General features: G+C 40.8%; 1 protein-coding gene across 1 annotated transcript in view; it reads right to left on the bottom strand.

Annotated features, from left to right (window-relative positions):
• DNER (delta/notch like EGF repeat containing) overlaps positions 1–21,121 on the bottom strand; it is a 277,010-nt gene that overhangs the window by 133,257 nt on the left and 122,632 nt on the right. The window contains exon 2 of the mRNA XM_077826768.1: positions 18,218–18,514. Within this exon, the coding sequence (XP_077682894.1) occupies positions 18,218–18,514 (297 nt within the window). The remainder of the gene's footprint in view (positions 1–18,217; positions 18,515–21,121) is intronic.

Genomic DNA, 21,121 nt, shown 5'->3' with positions numbered 1-21,121 from the left:
GCCACAGGCACATGCCTGCCGCTTCCGGGAGTGGTGGGGAGCCAGGAGAGGTAAGCCTGTTCCCCAGTGTACTGGAGGTGCGCCTGGAAGGGAGGGGGAGGAGTTTCTCAGAGGGGCCCGCGGACCACCTGGAGTCCCCTAGGGGAACCCCAGGGGTTCATGGACCCCAGTTTGAGAAATGTTGATCCCTGACAGGTGTTTGTCTAATCCGCTCTTAAAAATCTCCAATGATGGAGATTCCACAACCTCCTTAGGCTATTTATTCCAGTGCTTAACCACCCTGACAGTTAGGAAGCTTTTCCTAATGTCCAACCTAAATCTCCTTGCTGCAATTTAAGCCCATTGTTTCTTGTCCTACCCTCACAGGTTAAGGAGAACAAATTTTCTCCTTCCTCCTTGTAACAACCTTTTATGTACTTGTAAACAGTTATCATGTCCCTTCTCGGTCTTCTCTTTTCCAGACCAAACAAACAGCAATATTTTCAATTTTCCATGATAGGTCATGTTTTCTAGACCTTTAATCGTTTTTGTTGCTCTTCTCTGGAGTGGTGAAATGTGGTGCCCAGAACTGGACACAATACTCAAGCTGAGGCCTAATGAGCACGGAGTAGAGCAGAAGAATTACTTCTCATGTCTTGCTTACAACACTCCTGCTAATACATCACAGAATGATGTTTGCTTTTTTGCAACAGTGTTAAACTGTTGATTCATATATAGCTTGTGATCCACTATGATCCCCAGATCCCTTTCCTAGGCAGTCATTTCCAATTTTGTATGCATGCAACTGATTGTTCCTTCCTAAATGGAGTACTTTGCATTTGTCCTTATTGAATTTCATCCAATTTATTTCAGACCATTTCTCCAGTTTGTCCAGATCATTTTGAATTTTAATCCTATCTTCCAAAGCACTTGCAAACCCTCCCAGCTTGGTATCTTCCGCATATAAGTGTATTTTCTATGCCATTATATAAATCACTGATGAAGATATTGAACAGAACCAGATTCAGAACTGATCCCTGCGGGACCCCACCCATTATGCCCTTCCAAGCTTGACTGTGAATGACTGATAACTACTTTCTGGGAACAGTTTTCTAACCAGTTATGCACCCATTTCCCTAGTTTGCTTTTGAGAAGGTCATGTGAGACAGTATCAAAAGCCTTACTTTAGTCAGGATAGACCACATCTACCACTTCCTCCTATCCACAAGGCTTGTTATCTGTTAAAGAAAGGTATTAGGTTGGTTTGATATGATTTGATCTTGACAAATCCATGCTGTTACTTAGCACCTTCCAGGTGTTTGCAAATTTATTGTTCTATTATCTTTCCAGGTCGTGAAGCTAAGATAACTGGTCTGTAATTCCCTGGGTTACCCTTATTTCCCTTTTTATAGACTGGGAGGACAAGTGGAAAGACAGACAAGACAGACAAGACAGAAAGAAATAAACTGGACAGTACAATTGCACAAGGGGCAGCACAAAAAATAATATACTGAGAGTGGAAACCAACATGCAATCAAACAGGAACACTCTCTTAAATTAAAGCTTCAAAGGAAAGGCAACATAAACACAAAATGTTTTAATGCAAGGCAAAGCAGCAAGGGTATGCAGGGCTTTTACAGTTATACCTGGAGAGGAAGGTGTCGTGTGATGCTGACCTAACTAGCAGCTCCATTTACATTTCACTCTGGCTCCATTACCCACTGATCTGATAAACCGAAGGACATCTAAAACAGAAGGACACTGAACCAAAATAGAATTTTACAGTGGCAGAAAACTGATATTTCAGTTTTAAAAAATCTGGAATTTAGATCAGCACAAAAACAGAAGGGCCTCCCAGCACAGATAAGAAACAAAATGCTGCCAGCAACAGTGTGTCCTCAGACAAATACCAGTGAAAGAGAAAATCATGGTTTGGCAGCCAGAATTACAGGAGAAATTACACAGAACCTTTCCATAGCAATGGGAGAAATACATTACAGTTTCCAGTCATGTCTGTATTTGGTCCTGGGAGAGTTTTCTACTAAGTTGAAAGAGCTGAAAATCAGGATTTGCTAGACCAGTACACTAGACCAGTACTAACAGAGAAAACTAAACCAGAACATGCAAATAGATCACTGGCTCTGCAAGAGAAGCTACAATAGCTGGAAGAAGATAGCGAAAACAGGGATTGCAGCAAAATATTTAAATAAGGGATTTTCAGATTCATAGATTCCAGAAGGGATCACTGTGATCATCTAGTCTGACTTCCTGTATAACACAGGCCATAGAATATCCCAAAATAATTTCTGGAGCACATCTTTGAGAAAAAAATCCAATCTTGATTTTAAAATTTTCAGTAATGGAGAATCTACAATGACCCTTGGTAAACTGTTCCAGTGGTTAATTACTCTCACTATTAAAAATGTATACCTTTTCTCCAGTCTAAATCGTCTACCTTCAACTTCCAACCATTGGATCATGTTATACCTTTCTTTGCTAGATTGCCTTTATTAAATATTTGTTCCCCAGGTAGGTACTTATAAACAGTAATCAGGCCACCCCTTATTGTTCTCTTTGTTAAGCTAAATAGATTGAGCTCCTAGAGTTTATCATTATAAGGCACATTTTCTAATCCTTTAATCAGTCACATAGCTCTTCTCTGAGCCCTCTCCAATTTAGCAACATCCTTCTTGAACTACGGAAACCAGAACTGGACACAGTATTCCAGCAGCAGTCACACCAGTTCCAAATACAGAAGTAAAATAAACTCTCTTGTCCTATTCAAGATTCCCCTATTTATTTATTCATTTAAGGATCGCATTAACCCTTTTGGCCACAGCATCGCACTGGGAGCTCATGTTCAGCTGATTATCCACCATGAGCCCCAAATCTTTTTCAGTCACTGCTTCTCAGGACAAAGCCCCCATCCTGTAAGTATGCCTTACCTTCTTTGTTCCTAGATGTATACATTTACATTGAGGCATTTTAAAAATGTATATTTGTTTGCCCAATTTACCAGGCAATCCAGATTGCTCTGTATCAGTGACCTGTCCCCTTTGTTATTTACCAGTCCTCCAATTTGTGTGATCTGCAAACTTTATCAATGATTTATGTTTTCTTCCAGGTTATTAATAAGAATGTTCAACAGAGAAGCGCCAAGAACCAATCAGTTACAACACCTTTTAATCCATTTAATGTGTGCTATGTTAATTTTATATCATTCTAGCTTTTAATCAAAATGTCATGCAGTACCAAATCAAATACCTTACAGAAGTCTAGGTATATTACATCAACGCTATTTCCTTTATCAACCAAATTTGTAGTCTCATCTGAGGAGTCTCTGAAGGTAAAATTGAAAGGACATGTGATATGCTTTCTCCTAAAAATGCAGACATTGAGAGATCATGACCTACATGTTCCAGTTCCACGCCCATGAGGGCAGACAAGCAGTTATGCCTGCTGAAACTGGAAAAAGATCCACTGAACACAACTGCAGTATCATGTTTTTCCAAGATTTCCCTGTAGCACTAGAAACAGCACACAGCCTTTAACTGAGCAAGGCAGCTCCTTAAGGCACACACCACCACTTTAAAAATAGTCATTAGGAAAAAAGCATAATCTTTCACCAGCCAGACAAAGCCCTGAAGCACCCTCAAGAACTGCTTACAAAGATATGCTCTTCAATATGTTATGCAGTATTTAGAATGATTATATGTCCATCATGCAGATATGAGGACACAGGTATTCTTCTGCTCACCTATAAACTGGCATAAATATGAATGGACCCAAACAGTTTGGGTCTAAATCAATGGATACTGAGCTCCTTTTTTAACGAGATAGAGATGACAAACCAAAAATCACATTTCTGCTTCAAATATTTTAACCATTGTCCTTTCCCAAGGGCCCTATGTGGGGTAGGGAGGAGCTCCACTGTGTGCTTGCCAGGGAAAAAAACCATGGAGTCTTTGGGAGGATTACAACAGAGGGCTTTTGCTATTTGTAGTTTCAGAGCATCTAGTCCTTGCTCTCTAAGTCTTAAAGGTGGCCTGGAAACACAATGAACATTTCATTGCCTTTAACAATACATGATGAGTTCCCCCACTAGCCAGACTCAGAACATATTAACAAGTGAAAATTCACTTTTCCTTTGTACTTTTAGTCCCAAAATGTCCATCCTTCCCTGAGGGCTATCTGTTATGATACCCCAGCATGCACCATGCTGGTGACATCACAGCTTTCACAACACCCCACTGTGGTTTGCAGTGAGTTTGCATACTTTTGTAAACACTCTCAGTACATTACATACACACAAATGATTATTGTTCAGAACTCAGCATCTCTTCTTTATTCACAAGTGACAACATAAGCCTATGTCTGAGTTTCCTCCTGAGCTGGCTGCTCTTAAGGATTCTCTATTCTTGTCTTTCTCCCTAGCTTTTCTTTTCTTTCTACCCTTCAGGTGGAGGCAATGAGATCCACCTGGTCTTGCTGCCAAACCACAGTGGGGGAAATTACTGTCTAGAATGCAGTTGCAAGTGTGAGTTCACATAACACATCTGAACTGACTCAGGAAGATAAAAGCCTCATTGACATATACCATTCAGTTGGAAGGGCAAGGTAATAAAAGCCAGTGCTTTAGGAAATGAAAGTTTTAGACTTCTGACAAAACTTATTTTAAGGGCATTGGGTGAATGCAAATACTGTAAAAATTATTAGCTTGAGAAAAATGTTATATCCCAAAGCTGTACCATTTTAAAAGTGATATGACAGTTATTTCACAAAAAAACTATATCCCTCCAGCAGGACAGCAACAGCCAAGATGAATACATTACCAGGATTGCTTCTGTAAATGCTAACCCTGCCAAATCTCCTTCCAAGGGATTACACATTAATTAATTTTTAATTCAATAAAATTAGTTTCCTTACTTGCAATTTATCTTCTGTGAATGCAAATCCACTGTTCCATCAGGCTTGGAACTGCTGGGTTTTCCATCTTTTCCATGTCTCTATGCAGGCAAGAGGTTCCTCTTTTCTCCCCTACCAGTGCAATCTGCCTAGCAGCACCCTCTAAAGGCACAGGATTAAATTGCATGACCTTTCTCCCCCAGGCCATACTGCCAAAGCTAAAAAGAATGCTGGGGGTGGGAGGGAGACCCCTAGAAAAAAATCAAACCGATTAGATGCCGAACTGTATTCTGCATGGGAAAAATGGGGCTGGGGAAGCAAGAAATAAAAGCAGGTTTGTAAGACCCAGAAGATAAGGATCTTACCCTCTCCATTCAGCCATACTGAAATTGCTGAATACCACCCAGGGTGAAACAGAGCAGGGAATTCCCATTCAGAGAAGATAGAATTACAGGTAAGGAAACCAATTCTCTTGCTCTCTAACCATCTCATGGAAACTCCTCCATTACTTCACAGAGTTGGAACTGCTGGGAAGCAACAAGCAGAAAAAAAACTTCTAACAATGGGGAAGGAAAAGTGAAAGTGTCCAGAGTAGCAACATCATAATATCAAACCTAATAGTACTGAGCAAATATTTTAAGAGAGGGTCTTTACTGAAGAGCACCGGGGGAGACTGAAGAACTCCATGTCCAAAGGTGGCATCAGATGAAGAAATCATGTCAGTTTTGTAGTGTTTTGTGAATGAAAATAAGTATCTGCCAGGCAAATTCCATTACAGATGGCTCTGTTTTTCTGTTCAGAAAACAACTGTAACCTTGGTGGAGTCAGCAACTATACTTTCAAAATTATCTCAATTAGAATATGATTTATTCCACCTACAGATACAGAATTTTGAGACTCTGCACCCTTTTTTAGGTTCCACGAATAAAATCTTGGATTTCCTCCAAGGTATTATCAATGTTCTTCCAAGTACTGGATGGTTCAGTCAGCGAGGCAAGCTATCACGTTGCATGATTGCGTCTTCACAAGTATATCGTCTTGTCAGTAGTAGATCTAGATACTCTCTTTTCTCAAGATGACCATTAGGGTGGCCTTTAACTTCAGAACACCCAAGGAACAGGTGATAGACTGAAGGGCATTTCCTGAATCAGATAATGGTCATTCCTGATTACAAAGCATAGACATTCATGGCAGTAGGGATGCACTGGGGAGAGAGCTACAGTTCTTGGATCAGTAGAGCTACGTCCTCCATCATGAAATCAGTTTTGCACATGAAGACAGACAAATCCAGAGTCAGACAAGATCATCCAGAACTATTTAAATCGCCAAGAAGCACATGGAACCCACTCTCTTTTTATGCAACTGGAATCATGGATCTAAGGCATAAATTCTCAACATGGAGGTTGCTACCACACCCCTATACTTTATGACTAGGTGGGAGAGGAGTCCCGAAATGTTTCTCTGCTGTAACATTAGGTTGCTGAATGTAAAACATTGAGAACTGCTCCAGAGAAAAGGTTGTTCACTACACAGTTCAGAAAGCCTTATCTTTTCATTCAGTCTTAAAGGAAGAGGAGACAAAAGTTTCAAGATGGAGTGGTTCTTGAAAGACTACGAGAAGCCTTGTTTATGAATCTTGATACTTGCTGGAAGTAGTAACAGATCACATTAAAAAGAAAGTTCTGAACCCAACCTGGGCACTAAAAAAACGTGGGTCTGAACTAATAGGGCTTCACTCTCTAGTTGATGTTGTGGAAGGATTTCCTCACCCCAGTGTACTGAAAGAGTTTAAGAGAGCTGTGGTTCTGGTATGGCTAGAAGTTGTAGTTGTGGCAAAATTACCTGAAACTCCCTTGAATGTCTTTTGACAATGGATGGTTAAGCATAATTTTATTTGGGTCTGGGGAGTCCTTAAGGATATTTTTTAAGATAAGTTATTTTGTTTTGTTATGTTAAAAAAGGGGCCCACTGAAGAATTTTACCCTGTTCAAAGATGTCTGAGCCAAGTTGCCTCTGGAAATAGTGTTTATATCTAAAGCCCAGAGCCATGATGTGGCAGAGAAGAGATTTGGTGATATTACACAAGTCACAGGAAAATTAATATAATCTTAATAGAACACATCTTCCCTTTAGTCTCCCTTGATTTTTGAGAGCACCAGATAATGCAGGAGATACACAGAGCTATTTTGAACCAGTATCACATGTACCATGGCAGCACATAAAGAAATGGAAGATTAAAGGTCCTATTTCAATTCTTGCAGATGACTCAAATAGGGGCTGTCAGAGTTCAGGACAACTCAGTGATCCAGCAAGGGCACCCACTCTCAGCTGTCCAGCTCCCCAGCCATTGCCATTCTTGGGTGGAGACCCACGTCTCATTCCCTTCTGACTGGGGAATTTCCAGGCTGCACAGTTTCCTGCCTTCACTGTGGTATTCCCAGCAGAGACAGGCTACTTGCTTTATCTTCAGAGATAGTTAACAGTCTGACTGCCCTCAGTTCTAGATACCACACAGCTCTTTCAGTGCAAGCTTATTTTAGTCCTAGCACTACAGAGAAATCATTATAAACAATGAAAGAACCTACATGCATGCTAGTAAGCTTACCAGAGATCAAGAGATCATCCCGATTCTAACATGGACTCTGGCAGGAGCAGTCCTTCAATGCCTTACAAAGGGAGTCTTTTCTATGGTCACAAGTTCATAACAAGAAAAGGAGTACTTGTGGCACCTTAGAGACTAACCAATTTATTTGAGCATGAGCTTTCGTGAGCTACAGCTCACTTCATCAGATGCATACCGTGGAAACTGCAGCAGACTTTATATATACACAGAGAATATGAAACAATACCTCCTCCCACCCCACTGTCCTGCTGGTAATAGCTTATCTAAAGTATTCTTCAGGTTAGGCCATTTCCAGCACAAATCCAGGTTTTCTCACCCTCCACCCCCCCACACAAATTCACTCTCCTGCTGGTGATAGCCCATCCAAAGTGACAACTCTTTACACAATGTGCATGATAATGAAGTTAGGCCATTTCCTGCACAAATCCAGGTTCTCTCACTCCCTCACCCCCCTCCAAAAACCCACCCCCATACACACACAAACTCACTCTCCTGCTGGTAATAGCTCATCCAAACTGACCATTCTCCAAGTTTAAATCCAAGTTAAACCAGAACATCTGGGGGGGGGGGTAGGAAAAAACAAGAGGAAATAGGCTACCTTGCATAATGACTTAGCCACTCCCAGTCTCTATTTAAGCCTAAATTAATAGTGTCCAATTTGCAAATGAATTCCAATTCAGCAGTTTCTCGCTGGAGTCTGGATTTGAAGTTTTTTTGTTTTAAGATAGCGACCTTCATGTCTGTGATTGCGTGACCAGAGAGATTGAAGTGTTCTCCGACTGGTTTATGAATGTTATAATTCTTGACATCTGATTTGTGTCCATTTATTCTTTTACGTAGAGACTGTCCAGTTTGACCAATGTACATGGCAGAGGGGCATTGCTGGCACATGATGGCATAAATCACATTGGTGGATGTGCAGGTGAACGAGCCTCTGATAGTGTGGCTGATGTTATTAGGCCCTGTGATGGTGTCCCCTGAATAGATATGTGGGCACAATTGGCAACGGGCTTTGTTGCAAGGATAAGTTCCTGGGTTAGTGGTTCTGTTGTGTGGTATGTGGTTGTTGGTGAGTATTTGCTTCAGGTTTCGGGGCTGTCTGTAGGCAAGGACTGGCCTATCTCCCAAGATTTGTGAGAGTGTTGGGTCATCCTTTAGGATAGGTTGTAGATCCTTAATAATGCGTTGGAGGGGTTTTAGTTGGGGGCTGAAGGTGACGGCTAGTGGCGTTCTGTTATTTTCTTTGTTAGGCCTGTCCTGTAGTAGGTAACTTCTGGGAACTCTTCTGGCTCTATCAATCTGTTTCTTTACTTCCGCAGGTGGGTATTGTAGTTGTAAGAAAGCTTGACAGAGATCTTGTAGGTGTTTGTCTCTGTCTGAGGGGTTGGAGCAAATGCGGTTGTATCGCAGAGCTTGGCTGTAGACGATGGATCGTGTGGTGTGGTCAGGGTGAAAGCTGGAGGCATGCAGGTAGGAATAGCGGTCAGTAGGTTTCCGGTATAGGGTGGTGTTTATGTGACCATTGTTTATTAGCACTGTAGTGTCCAGGAAGTGGATCTCTTGTGTGGACTGGACCAGGCTGAGGTTGGTGGTGGGATTTTGCGAATACAGACTAACACGGCTGTTACTCTGAAACCTGTCATTATGCAAGGCACTGCATTTAGCCGTATGGAGTGGAAATCTATCAACTGCATGAAAAAACTTGCACAGATACAGACAGACATCATCTTCCTTTCCAAATGCAAACAGATGGACATCGTACCAAAAGGACTGAAGGTAAAAAATCCATTACAATCTACATACCACATGGTCACATAAACACCACCCTATACCGGAAACCTACTCACCGCTATTCCTACCTGCATGCCTCCAGCTTTCACCCTGACCACACCACACAATCCATCGTCTACAGCCAAGCTCTGCGATACAACCGCATTTGCTCCAACCCCTCAGACAGAGACAAACACCTACAAGATCTCTGTCAAGCTTTCTTACAACTACAATACCCACCTGCGGAAGTAAAGAAACAGATTGATAGAGCCAGAAGAGTTCCCAGAAGTTACCTACTACAGGACAGGCCTAACAAAGAAAATAACAGAACGCCACTAGCCGTCACCTTCAGCCCCCAACTAAAACCCCTCCAACGCATTATTAAGGATCTACAACCTATCCTAAAGGATGACCCAACACTCTCACAAATCTTGGGAGATAGGCCAGTCCTTGCCTACAGACAGCCCCGAAACCTGAAGCAAATACTCACCAACAACCACATACCACACAACAGAACCACTAACCCAGGAACTTATCCTTGCAACAAAGCCCGTTGCCAATTGTGCCCACATATCTATTCAGGGGACACCATCACAGGGCCTAATAACATCAGCCACACTATCAGAGGCTCGTTCACCTGCACATCCACCAATGTGATTTATGCCATCATGTGCCAGCAATGCCCCTCTGCCATGTACATTGGTCAAACTGGACAGTCTCTACGTAAAAGAATAAATGGACACAAATCAGATGTCAAGAATTATAACATTCATAAACCAGTCGGAGAACACTTCAATCTCTCTGGTCACGCAATCACAGACATGAAGGTCGCTATCTTAAAACAAAAAAACTTCAAATCCAGACTCCAGCGAGAAACTGCTGAATTGGAATTCATTTGCAAATTGGACACTATTAATTTAGGCTTAAATAGAGACTGGGAGTGGCTAAGTCATTATGCAAGGTAGCCTATTTCCTCTTGTTTTTTCCTACCCCCCCCCCCCAGATGTTCTGGTTTAACTTGGATTTAAACTTGGAGAATGGTCAGTTTGGATGAGCTATTACCAGCAGGAGAGTGAGTTTGTGTGTGTATAGGGGTGGGTTTTTGGAGGGGGGTGAGGGAGTGAGAGAACCTGGATTTGTGCAGGAAATGGCCTAACTTCATTATCATGCACATTGTGTAAAGAGTTGTCACTTTGGATGGGCTATCACCAGCAGGAGAGTGAATTTGTGTGGGGGGGTGGAGGGTGAGAAAACCTGGATTTGTGCTGGAAATGGCCTAACCTGAAGATTACTTTAGATAAGCTATTACCAGCAGGACAGTGGGGTGGGAGGAGGTATTGTTTCATATTCTCTGTGTATATATAAAGTCTGCTGCAGTTTCCACGGTATGCATCTGATGAAGTGAGCTGTAGCTCACGAAAGCTTATGCTCAAATAAATTGGTTAGTCTCTAAGGTGCCACAAGGACTCCTTTTCTTTTTGCGAATACAGACTAACACGGCTGTTACTCTGAAAAAAGTTCATAACAGTCTCCGTTCAGAACTAGTAACCAGTTTTATGGGCCCCAGTAAGCCAAGTCCTTCCAATCCTTCTCTCACGATTGGATAAGAGGTCCTGTCTGTTTGACGGATAAGGAAGAAGGCCCTGACCCAGTTTAAAATGAGGCTATTCATCCAAAAACCTCTTCTTTGTCTGTTGGTCCCTGGAGAATCCGTTTTGAACTAGTATATATGCACCTCTCCAGGAGGATAGGTTCAAAGGGCCGATAACGGAGGAATTACATGAGCACCTCCCTCCTACTATAACTCCATAACACATACACAACTGCATTTTAATACAATGGACCCTCAGGTATTAAACCTAATCCAATAAAGTTTAATTTAATTCAATAAAGTTTATCTTAATTCAATAAGATTTGTCCAGGATATTAACAGTTAATATCTAGCTAATTTTGGTTTCTACACCTTGTGAGTGCATCTCAAAGAATCCTTGTAATCAAAGTATTTTAAAAGTCAGGCTTAACATTTTATCCATTTATTCCTGAATAATAAACTCACCTGAATTCTCTTTTCTTTACAATCTGTTGTTTCATTAAGAAAAAAGTCACAAAAGGTTATGAAATTGTTATCATTTATTGAACTTCAAAAAATTGCTGCATCACTGACCTTTATTATGCCTAGTGCTTGATACTAAAATCAATTCAACCTCATCTGCATTTTGCCTGGAAGGCAAATACAACCCTAGTATTGATTTCCAAATTCTGAAGTGCTTTGGTGGCATTGTAATCATGCTTTTTAATGGAACTATGACAAAAATGCTAATAAATATGACTTAGTTCCCTGTTTAGGAACCAATCTGCTATGTACATGCTTAACTTTATGCACTGGCTATGTCTACACTTCATAGAATCATAGAATATCAGGGTTGGAAGGGACCTAGGGATATGATTCCCAGCTTGTGAAGACTCTCGCACTAGCTCTCTTTGAGCTGTGGTAGGCACAGCACAGTGGCGACCAGCAGGACATGATAGCCGCACCAAGTATATACTAATTTGGTCCAGGCAGATTTGTAACTGGGGTAGCTAGCCCGTGCCACCACTCTGCATTGTGTTACACAGTCACACTACTATTTATAGTGTGCTAACTCGATCAGAGCTAGAACGGGTATGTCTGTGCAAACTGGGAATTGCACCCCTATCCACAACTGTAGGTGTAGCCACTGTGAATAGGTCCCCTGAACTCAATGGAACTTCTACATGCATTACCCTTTGCTGAACTGGGGCCTTATTTATTTAGGGATAGGAAAATGCTTGATAAACAAAGGCTATTTTCTATTTAGTTTACTATTGTATTATGATTTTGGTTTAGTCTGAATAGATACTTATGGTGATACATAATACAACATAGTATGTTACTCATTTCTTGTACAGCTAATTAGAATTACAATTCTTAAAGCACAATAAAGCCTTCTGGAATATTTTTCTGGAACATTCCAAATGTCAAAACTTAAACCTATTGGAAGTTTCTTTGGTGTTTTTGGTTTGTTTGTTTTTTTTTTAAGTCCTCAAACTGCAACAAGCAATTTCCATTATTTAGACTATGAGCTCATATCTATTTAACACTGGGCTGGAGCACAGACTCTCAAGTCTAGGTGCTTGGGTCAGCCTAAGAGCCCAAGCTCCAGTGTCCACACTGCTATTTTTAGCAATTAGCTCCAGCCCAGCTACCATGAGTCTGTGTACCCAGGCCGGGAGGCTTGCTCCCACTGCAGTAGAGACACATCCTTTAGTAGCAACAGACAAATAATATAAAACCACACAATGCACTTGCCCCCCAAAACCCTCTCTGAACAGATCCCCTTATGCAACGATTAATATGCAACACATATCATGTCTCAGCCAAGATTACTAAATAGTTAAAGACCTAAGTCAAGTACTCAGATGTTTTCTGATCTGCAGACACTAGAGCCTGTTGCAACAGAGAAGAAGAGACTCCTCAATGAGAAGTTAGGAGAGAGTCAAAACAACGTTGAAGTGGAGATCTTTAATTAAAGTTAGTATGTTGTCTACATTCTGACTTTTCTTGACAGATACTATGGTTTGTGGTATCACCTACCGGTATGATAATTGTTCATAATTGACTTATTTCACTTTGGCAATCCTGAATATAATTCAGTGTTGGCTCTTATCATTTAGGAACGTAGGATTCAAAGGGATCTCATGGGTCATCAAGCCCAGTCTGCTGCTACTACTGGCAACCCTGACCATGTAATCCAGGGGTTCTCAAACTGGGGGTCGGGACCCCTCAGGGGGTCACGAGGTTATTACATGGGGGGGGGTTCGCAAGCTGTCAGCCTCTACTCCAAACCCAGCTTCGCCTCCAGCATTTATAATGGTGTTAAATATATAAAAAAGTGTTTTTAATTTATAAGGGGGGGTTGTACTCAGAGGCTTGCTATGTGAAAGCGGTCACCAGTACAAAAGTTTGAGAATCACTGATGTAATCCCATTCATAAATGTATCAAGCTCCATCTTAAAAGCAATTAGATTTGTTGTTTGCACTACTCCTATTGGAAGGATATTCTAGAATATCACTCTTCTGGTGGTTAGAAATCTTCTAATTTCTAGCCTAAATTTATTCATGGCCAGTTTATACCCATTTGTTCTGGTGCCCACATTGTACTTTGTGCATTGTAAAACAGCTCTTCTTCCTCCCTGGTGTTTACCCCACCAATGTATTTATAGCGACCAATCATATTCCCTCTCAGTCTTTGTTGTGTGAGGCTAAGCAAGCTAAGCTCTTTCAGTCTCCTCTCATAAGGCTTCTTATTCCCCTGATCACCGCAATAGCCCTTTTCTACACCTGTTCTAGTTTGAATTAATCTTTCTTAAACATGATTGATCAGAAGTATTCAAAAGATTCCAGATGAGGTCTTATCAATGCCTTGTACCATGGCATGAATTCTTCTCTCTCTCTACTGGAAATACCTTGGCTGAAAGATCATAGGATTTCATGGCCTTTTTATGGCCATACCACATAGATGCCTTAGTCATCCAGTAATCAACTAAAACACCCATGTCTTTCTCCTACTCCATTATTTCCAACTGATGAGTCCCTAGTTTCAGAAATTCTTTTTATTAGCTAAGTGCATGACTTTGTACTTTATACTATTAAATGTATTTCCATTTCCATAATTCCATTCCTCAAGATTGTTCAGTTCTTCCTGTATAACATTTCAATCCTCTTCTGTATTGACAATGTCTCCAGACTTTGTGTCATCAGCAAATTTCATTAGTACACTCCTATTTTTGTGCCACAGTCATTAATGAAAATATTAAATGAGATTGATCCCAAGACTGATCCTTGAAGAGCTCCACTAGTAACCTCTCTCCAGAGAGATAGTTATCCTTTCAGTGCAATCCTTTGTCATCTCCCCTTTAGCCAGTCCCTTAGCCATTATACAATTATTATACTAAGCCCCATATGATACTATATCAAATGCACACACTCAGCCATGACATGTGCAGCTGCTAGCTAAAAGATCACTGCACATGCGCACAGCAAAACAAAAAACAAAAAGAGTCCAGTAAATTAAATTTCTTGACCAGCAACTGTCAAGAGAGTAGAAAAACTGGCCAGGCCAGTTGAAAAACAGCCAGGTGACGACCCTATTTTCCATGCAGCTGCCTAAAATTGGTTGGTCCATGGCCCGGACGGCCCCCTAGCTATGCAGTCTATGCCAAGCATGGAGATTACAGGAATCTCTCCCAAACTTTCCCCCACCCTGCATTTCCTAGTTTAAAGCTCTTCTTATCAATCACGCCAGCCTTGATCCCAGAAGGTTAGTACCCCATGTACTCAGGATTAGTCTATTAATTGAGAAGAGCCCTCTCTTTCCCTGAATGTTCAAAAACCTTCAGCAAGGATTGGTGCTATGAGTTTGTCTTCATTATCTTACCACACCTTCACCTTCCCTCCCTAAGGACTGGAAGCATTCCACTAAAGAAAATCTTCTGAGCCTCTGCTTCTTTGGGAGTCTTTCCCTAGCCTTGTGCACTCATCCTAGAGCCCTTCCTGCAGGAATGTGGCAGTGTCATAAAACACAACCAGTGGATTTCCCCCCACACCCATCAGGATCCCTTTCAGCCACAGGTCTACATCTCATGTCCTTACTTCTGGCAGATAGCACACCTTTCTGTCCTTTGGATCTGCTCTGGTGACAGGCCTGTCAATTCATGTTAGTAAGGAACCCACAGTCACACAGGCCTGTTCTTACTAGTTTTGGTGCGAATATCAGGTTCCCTCCCAGCTGTTCTTACTTCTGTGGTCCCTTGCTGTCCCCTTTATATCATACTTATCTTTACTATGGCTCCATCCCTAATATCTCCATCATCTCTTCCACTGGGACTGATTTCCTTGCTTTCCTTCCTTGCCACCCCATCTTCAGCCTGCTTCTCCTTGTTGTTCTCCAGTGCAGCCCTCCACTCTCTCTCTCTCTCCTCAACTAGCCTGTCTCTTCCTCTGCCTTGTCATCATGGGTCATGCTCCTCGTCTAGTAGTCTGCCCTCTAGGTCCACTTGTTTGGCAAGGTCAGCAAATCCTGAGCTGTATGTGCAGTCTCCTCTCCCCTTTCCCCCATGATGTCTTTAAATCCCCATCTGAACTCCACCATTATCTCCGGATGCATCTCTAGTCCTCAGATCTTCTCTTCCATGAGCTCTCTCAGGCGACATTTCATACATAAGTAGTTTCTGTCAGAATAATATACATCCTGCAGCTTCTGTGTCCAGTCATCTTCTTTGTCTCCTCTCTTCCTCAGGTCACCTCTAGTGCTACCTCAGTAGCCATCATTGTCTTCACTTCCTAGTCCCTAGTCTTAAAAATGAAAGGACAAAAATCCACCAAACTCCCTCCTACAAAATCCCACACAAACTCCCCTGCTTTCTGTCCTCTGTTCACTGGCTTATAATCCTTTTGTCTAGGTCAGCCCTGCCCTCATTAAGGCTTGGCAGTTATCTGTCCAACATCAGTGATCAAAGACAGAAAATCTCTAGTGCACACTCATCTGGGAGGCCTCCAGCTCAGTCACAATACACAGCCCCCAAACAGACTATGCAAAATACAAACAGCAAACAATCTACCAAAAAGCAGACCAAAACAAATTCACTTCCCCCCCAGGAAAAAGGACTCACTCCTTCCTTACTAAGTAAAATCCCTTCCTGACCCCTGATGGTGGCTGGCTGAAACCCTGATGCATGAGCTTTAGAACATAAGACAAACTGGGAGTGAGCCCCTGTGCTTGTGAGCCTTGCCCCTCCTTCCCCACCATCACAAGTAACCCCATCATACACTCGCAGCCATAAATTTGTCCAGCTCTTTCTTCAGACTAATTAAATTGTTTGCCCCCACAACTTATATTGTTCCAGAAACTCACTCCTTTGATTAGAAACCTTCTTTTACTTTCCAGCCTGAATTTGTTCATTGTCAGTTTATATCCACTTATTCTTGTGCCAGCATTGTCCTTTTGCTTAAATTGCTCTTCACCCTTCTTGGTATTTACTCCCTTAAGGTATTTATAAAAAGTAATCATATCCCCTCTCAGTCTTCTTTTGTAAGACTAAATAAGCCAACCTCTTCTAGTCTCCTCTCATAAGATGGGACCTCCATTTTTCTGATCATCCTAGTCGCTCTTCTCTGCACCTGTTCCAGTTTAAATTCATTTTTCTTGAACAGGGTGACCAGAATTGGTTTCCAAACATTACCAGCTTCAAAACACACCATGACAGGGGTTTAGTTCTGGAAGATGTAAAAACTTAAAATAAGGTAATCCCGAGGCAATATAACTAGTTCATTTTGACCTAGGTTGAAAAGATCCAAACTGCAACGTGCGGCGTGCTGATCGGTCAGGGATTGGAGGTCATCACTGTATCTATGACAGGTATTAAATGTAATTAAGAAATATGCATATGTACATTTTTGGCTATTTTCAAATGTAAAATTTTCATCTCTAAAGACACACTTCAGGAAAACTATTTATAGCATGTGGTATACGGTACAGTGTATTGTTAAAGTAGTTATTACATACATTTCCTAGCTGTAAGTATTGAGCATTTGTATTCTCTGAAAATATTAAATATATATATTCCCACTATCATTCTAGAAGTCTATACTGCATAATCTGCAGAATTCACTGACAGATCTGAGACTCTTTTGATCAGTCTCCCTACCAGCGTGGAAACAGATCTGAAAATATAATACACTTCTCAGAATTTATTAGATACAGAACAGTCAGATAGTATTTACTGTTGCAAAACAATAAACAGAATTCTTGGAACTTCTGGCCCAGATAGGAAACCATAAAATATACATTTCTCTTCCATGTACGAACATCACAAAGCATATCTACAAAGAGGCAAACAACTCTACAACATCTTCAATCACAGACTAGCCTGCTGTAATCAAAGTAGAGTTACAAAACGTGAAGATGGAACTTGATGAGACAGCAGGGCTGGAAAGACTAGAAACACACAGTTTCCGTGGGGACTTCATGAATTGTACTGCACACAATTGAGCTCTGACTCAAAAACTATATGTGAATGTGACCTTGACAGATTCAAAGAATGTGACATTTTTAATAGAGTATGTTGTAACTAGTGGCTACCTTCATACAAAATAAAACTTTCTGTAACCACATGTTGAAATCCCAGCAGAGTGTACAAAGGGTTTATTTTTCTAGAATAATTAACTGCATTTCTTGCAATATATTGTGCCTTTCAAATGAGAGCTTAATAAAAACAGAGATGTTGAGTAGCCATTAAAAAAAACTTTCATAAGATTGTTAAAAAAAAAAAAGCAAACCCAACTTCTCAATATACTTGCTTAAGTTTTCTCCCCCATATCCCAGACCCCTACTGTTATGCAGCATGCTGTGTGCTATTTTTGTCACCAAGTATGCAATCTTCTACCTCAAAGGTGGCTTCACTGCAGTAGTGTTTTGGGACTATATAACTTTCAAAGCAACATAGGACCCTTTGCTCTATAAATGTAAAAGATTACTACTACTGTGTAAATAGAAGAAAACCATGCTAAAAGGTAGTTGCTTTACACTTTTGCTTTTCTTAAACGGATTTGAAGTTTGGAATTTCCAGTTTATTAATAAAATGGCAGAACTAAAAGATATTGTACCATATATTTCTCAAAGATTTCCCATGCATTATACCTACAAAAGCATACATCTATTTTCAAAAGAGCAACGGTTAAGCCTAAAACCATTTTCTCAAGTGTTTTACTTGCTAATTTTATGGATTAACAACTCAGGGCAGGGATCATATCTTCAGTCTTCCTACATATATGCCTATGGCCCATAGACAAATGATAACTAAATAACAACAAGCGACATCCACAAGCTTTTTATGTATGACTGTTAAACAAAATGGTCTCACCTCTATTTCATCCCATTTTAGATCGACAACTTTTTGTCCTGCTTTTGGCTGCCAAGTAGGTAATGTCACAGTTGCTCTTGAATGGGGTAAAACAATGTCAGGTTCCAAGGTTGCTGATACTGGCCTGATTTGTCTTGGTGGCAGTGACTCTGCCCATCCAGAGACTGGAAGGCCGTGAAATGAGCGTTCACAGTTTGTACCTTCATAGCCTTCATTACACAAACAGAGGTAGCCATCACCGTTACTGCTGCAGTTACCATGGTGACAAGGGTTGCTGGCACAAGGATCTGAAACAAACTGAGAAAAAAAAACATCTGGGTTAATTACTTCATACAAAAGATTTACTTCTGCATTTTACAAATGCCATAAAACAGGATTTATTTTTCCAATATTTAGCTTCCACAAAATATATTTATGGGTCAAAATTCATCCCCGATATAAATTCAATGATTTTAGAGGATAAAAAAACAGGGATTAATATGGTCCGTTATTCCAAGGTCAATGAACACAGGTTCATTGATGATAGGCTTACAGAGAAGTAGTAAATAAAACAGTAGCGTCAGCAGCGTTCAAATTATGTAGTTTGCAACTGTGACGGGGTTGCTCCTGTGCTCGCAACAATCAACTGCTGGGTTTCTGGTTGGGTGGAAAAGACCAAAGGATTTTATATTCAGGTGGGGCATCACCTGCAGCAGTCTTACTCAGCAACAACAGACATATCATGGGAGCAAATCAAAACAATAGCCCCACATCAGGCCTACCTTGCCTCAGGGAGGCTCAGGTAGGCAAGTCTCTAGTCAGCTCCGACCAGAGCTAGGCTCCTCTCATGGAGAGCAGGTGGTTATCCCTCCTGCCCAGCTAGCATCTAGCTAAGCTGGAATTTCCCCTTTTAACCCTTCCCTCTAAGCCCGACATCTATTGCCGATGCAGCAGGACGGGGCCGACTAAGCCTACAGCAGTTCACTGACTCTTTTCCTGGCAGTGTGGGATTCATATACCGCATCATAGTAATCCTCATAGGAAGGTGTGATGGTAACCTCTCCTGGTGATGTTTTCTAAAAGTATCTGCCATTTGGTGTAATCTAGTACATTCCAAAGGCCAAACCAAAGAAACCAACAGTATATTTATGAAACAAGAATAAAGAGCAATTTCTAGCATGAATAGTTTAGCAGCAAGCAAAGAAGGGGCTCCGCTGCATAAGAGAGACGGGAAGACCACTAATATTTATTAAAGAAAAGATTTAATTTTTTAATTTTTATGAACCTGCTTCAAAAAAAAATAAAGGTGTCTTCTTTAGTATCGAAGTCTGCCATGCAGGTTACAAAATTTAGTTTAATTGAATCAGGAGCTAAGAAAGTATTACATGGAAATGGTTTTAGAAGAGATTAAATAAAGAAATCTAGGTCTTCTGCTCTCCTTTAACTTGTTAAATATAGAAGAAATTCAAGAAAATAGGAAAATTCCACTACATATATCATCAAACTTTTTTTACAACTATTATTTTTTATTTGCAAAATTACTTCCCTACCATAATGACAGGTTTCAGAGTAACAGCCGTGTTAGTCTGTATTCACAAAAAGAAAAGGTCTCTAAGTCTCTAAGGTGCCACAAGTACTCCTTCCCTACCATAAATACATCATGTTCTCTTTTGGTTTGAAAACTTATTAAAATCAGAACATCCGGTATTAGACCACTCTAGCTGATAAACCAAATCCCGCAGCATGTCAGTGTCTTGTCAGAATTAGCAGTGTGCTTACACCTGTGCCAATACGTCACAGCAAATGTATCTCAATACCACTGTCTCTCTTGCAGTCTTGTGGCAATACACAAAATGACAGTTCTAGGGTAGTTCTAATTCCATCTAAGGTTTTTTTCTAGTGCTTTACACATGGGTAAAGGCTTGAATGTATTCCTCTTATCAATATTTGTTTTTCTTGATTCCATCACAGTCTGTTTCTCTGAAGTCAATTTTATTAATCATTTCTTCAACATCACCAAAATGCCATGCCAAATCTCTTGGGAAACCAACAATGCTTATGGTGCAGGACAAACAGTTTCAATCAAAGAATAGAATCAACCAGTATACTGGCAACAATTTTTGATTAAGACACAAAACTTATTGAGAAGAATATTTTTGTTAAGTAGAAGCTGGCCAGAACTTGAAATCTCTATAATGTGTCAAAACAGGGACATAGCTTTTGGAACTCCCAAACCTGGAGATCGGAAATCTGGATCTGAATCTGTCCCTTTCCCAATTTAAAGGTGTTCAGAATCCACGGAGATAGATTCATGGTGCAAATTTGGATCTAGTTCTAGATTTGGGGGTTCTGTTTACCCTGCATCTCTGGTTTTAAGGGAATACAGTACTTGTAAAAGAGGTCAGGTGGACAGTCAGAGAAGAAAAGAAAAAAATAATAATATTGAGCATTTTTCCATCTGTAGATTTTCAAAGCCCTTACAACAAGTGGGACCTATCGTAGTCTCCAATTTAAATATGAGGAAACTGAAGCACAGGAGGTGAAGTGACTTGCCTGAGGTCACACAATAGGTCACGGATTGAGGTAGGAATTGAAGCCAGGCCAGATTCCTGTTCTGGCAGCCCAGTCCCCGGATTCCATTGCTTCTTCTGTTAGGTATTGCACCATCAGTAGCAGTGAAAGCTTCCTCACAGCACCCCATTTAAGTATTTCAACCCTTAGCTGAAGGTAAGTCGAGTTTGTATGGCACAACTCTGTGATGTTGGCAGACCAGGTGCCAGCTCATGCCAAGCCCCAAGCGTCACTGCTGGAAACCAGTCTTGTTTACCTGTGAGTTAGCATTATCAAAATAGATATTAGATGTTAAGTTGATAAGAATGTGTTTATTGTTTAGACTTCATAAAATACTTGATGCTGCATGTATTG

Source organism: Eretmochelys imbricata, chromosome 9 (assembly GCF_965152235.1).
Source record: "Eretmochelys imbricata isolate rEreImb1 chromosome 9, rEreImb1.hap1, whole genome shotgun sequence".
Lineage (NCBI taxonomy): Eukaryota > Metazoa > Chordata > Testudines > Cheloniidae > Eretmochelys > Eretmochelys imbricata.
The sequence above is the reverse complement of the archived record's forward strand: the minus strand, read 5'-3'. Positions and strand labels throughout refer to the sequence as shown.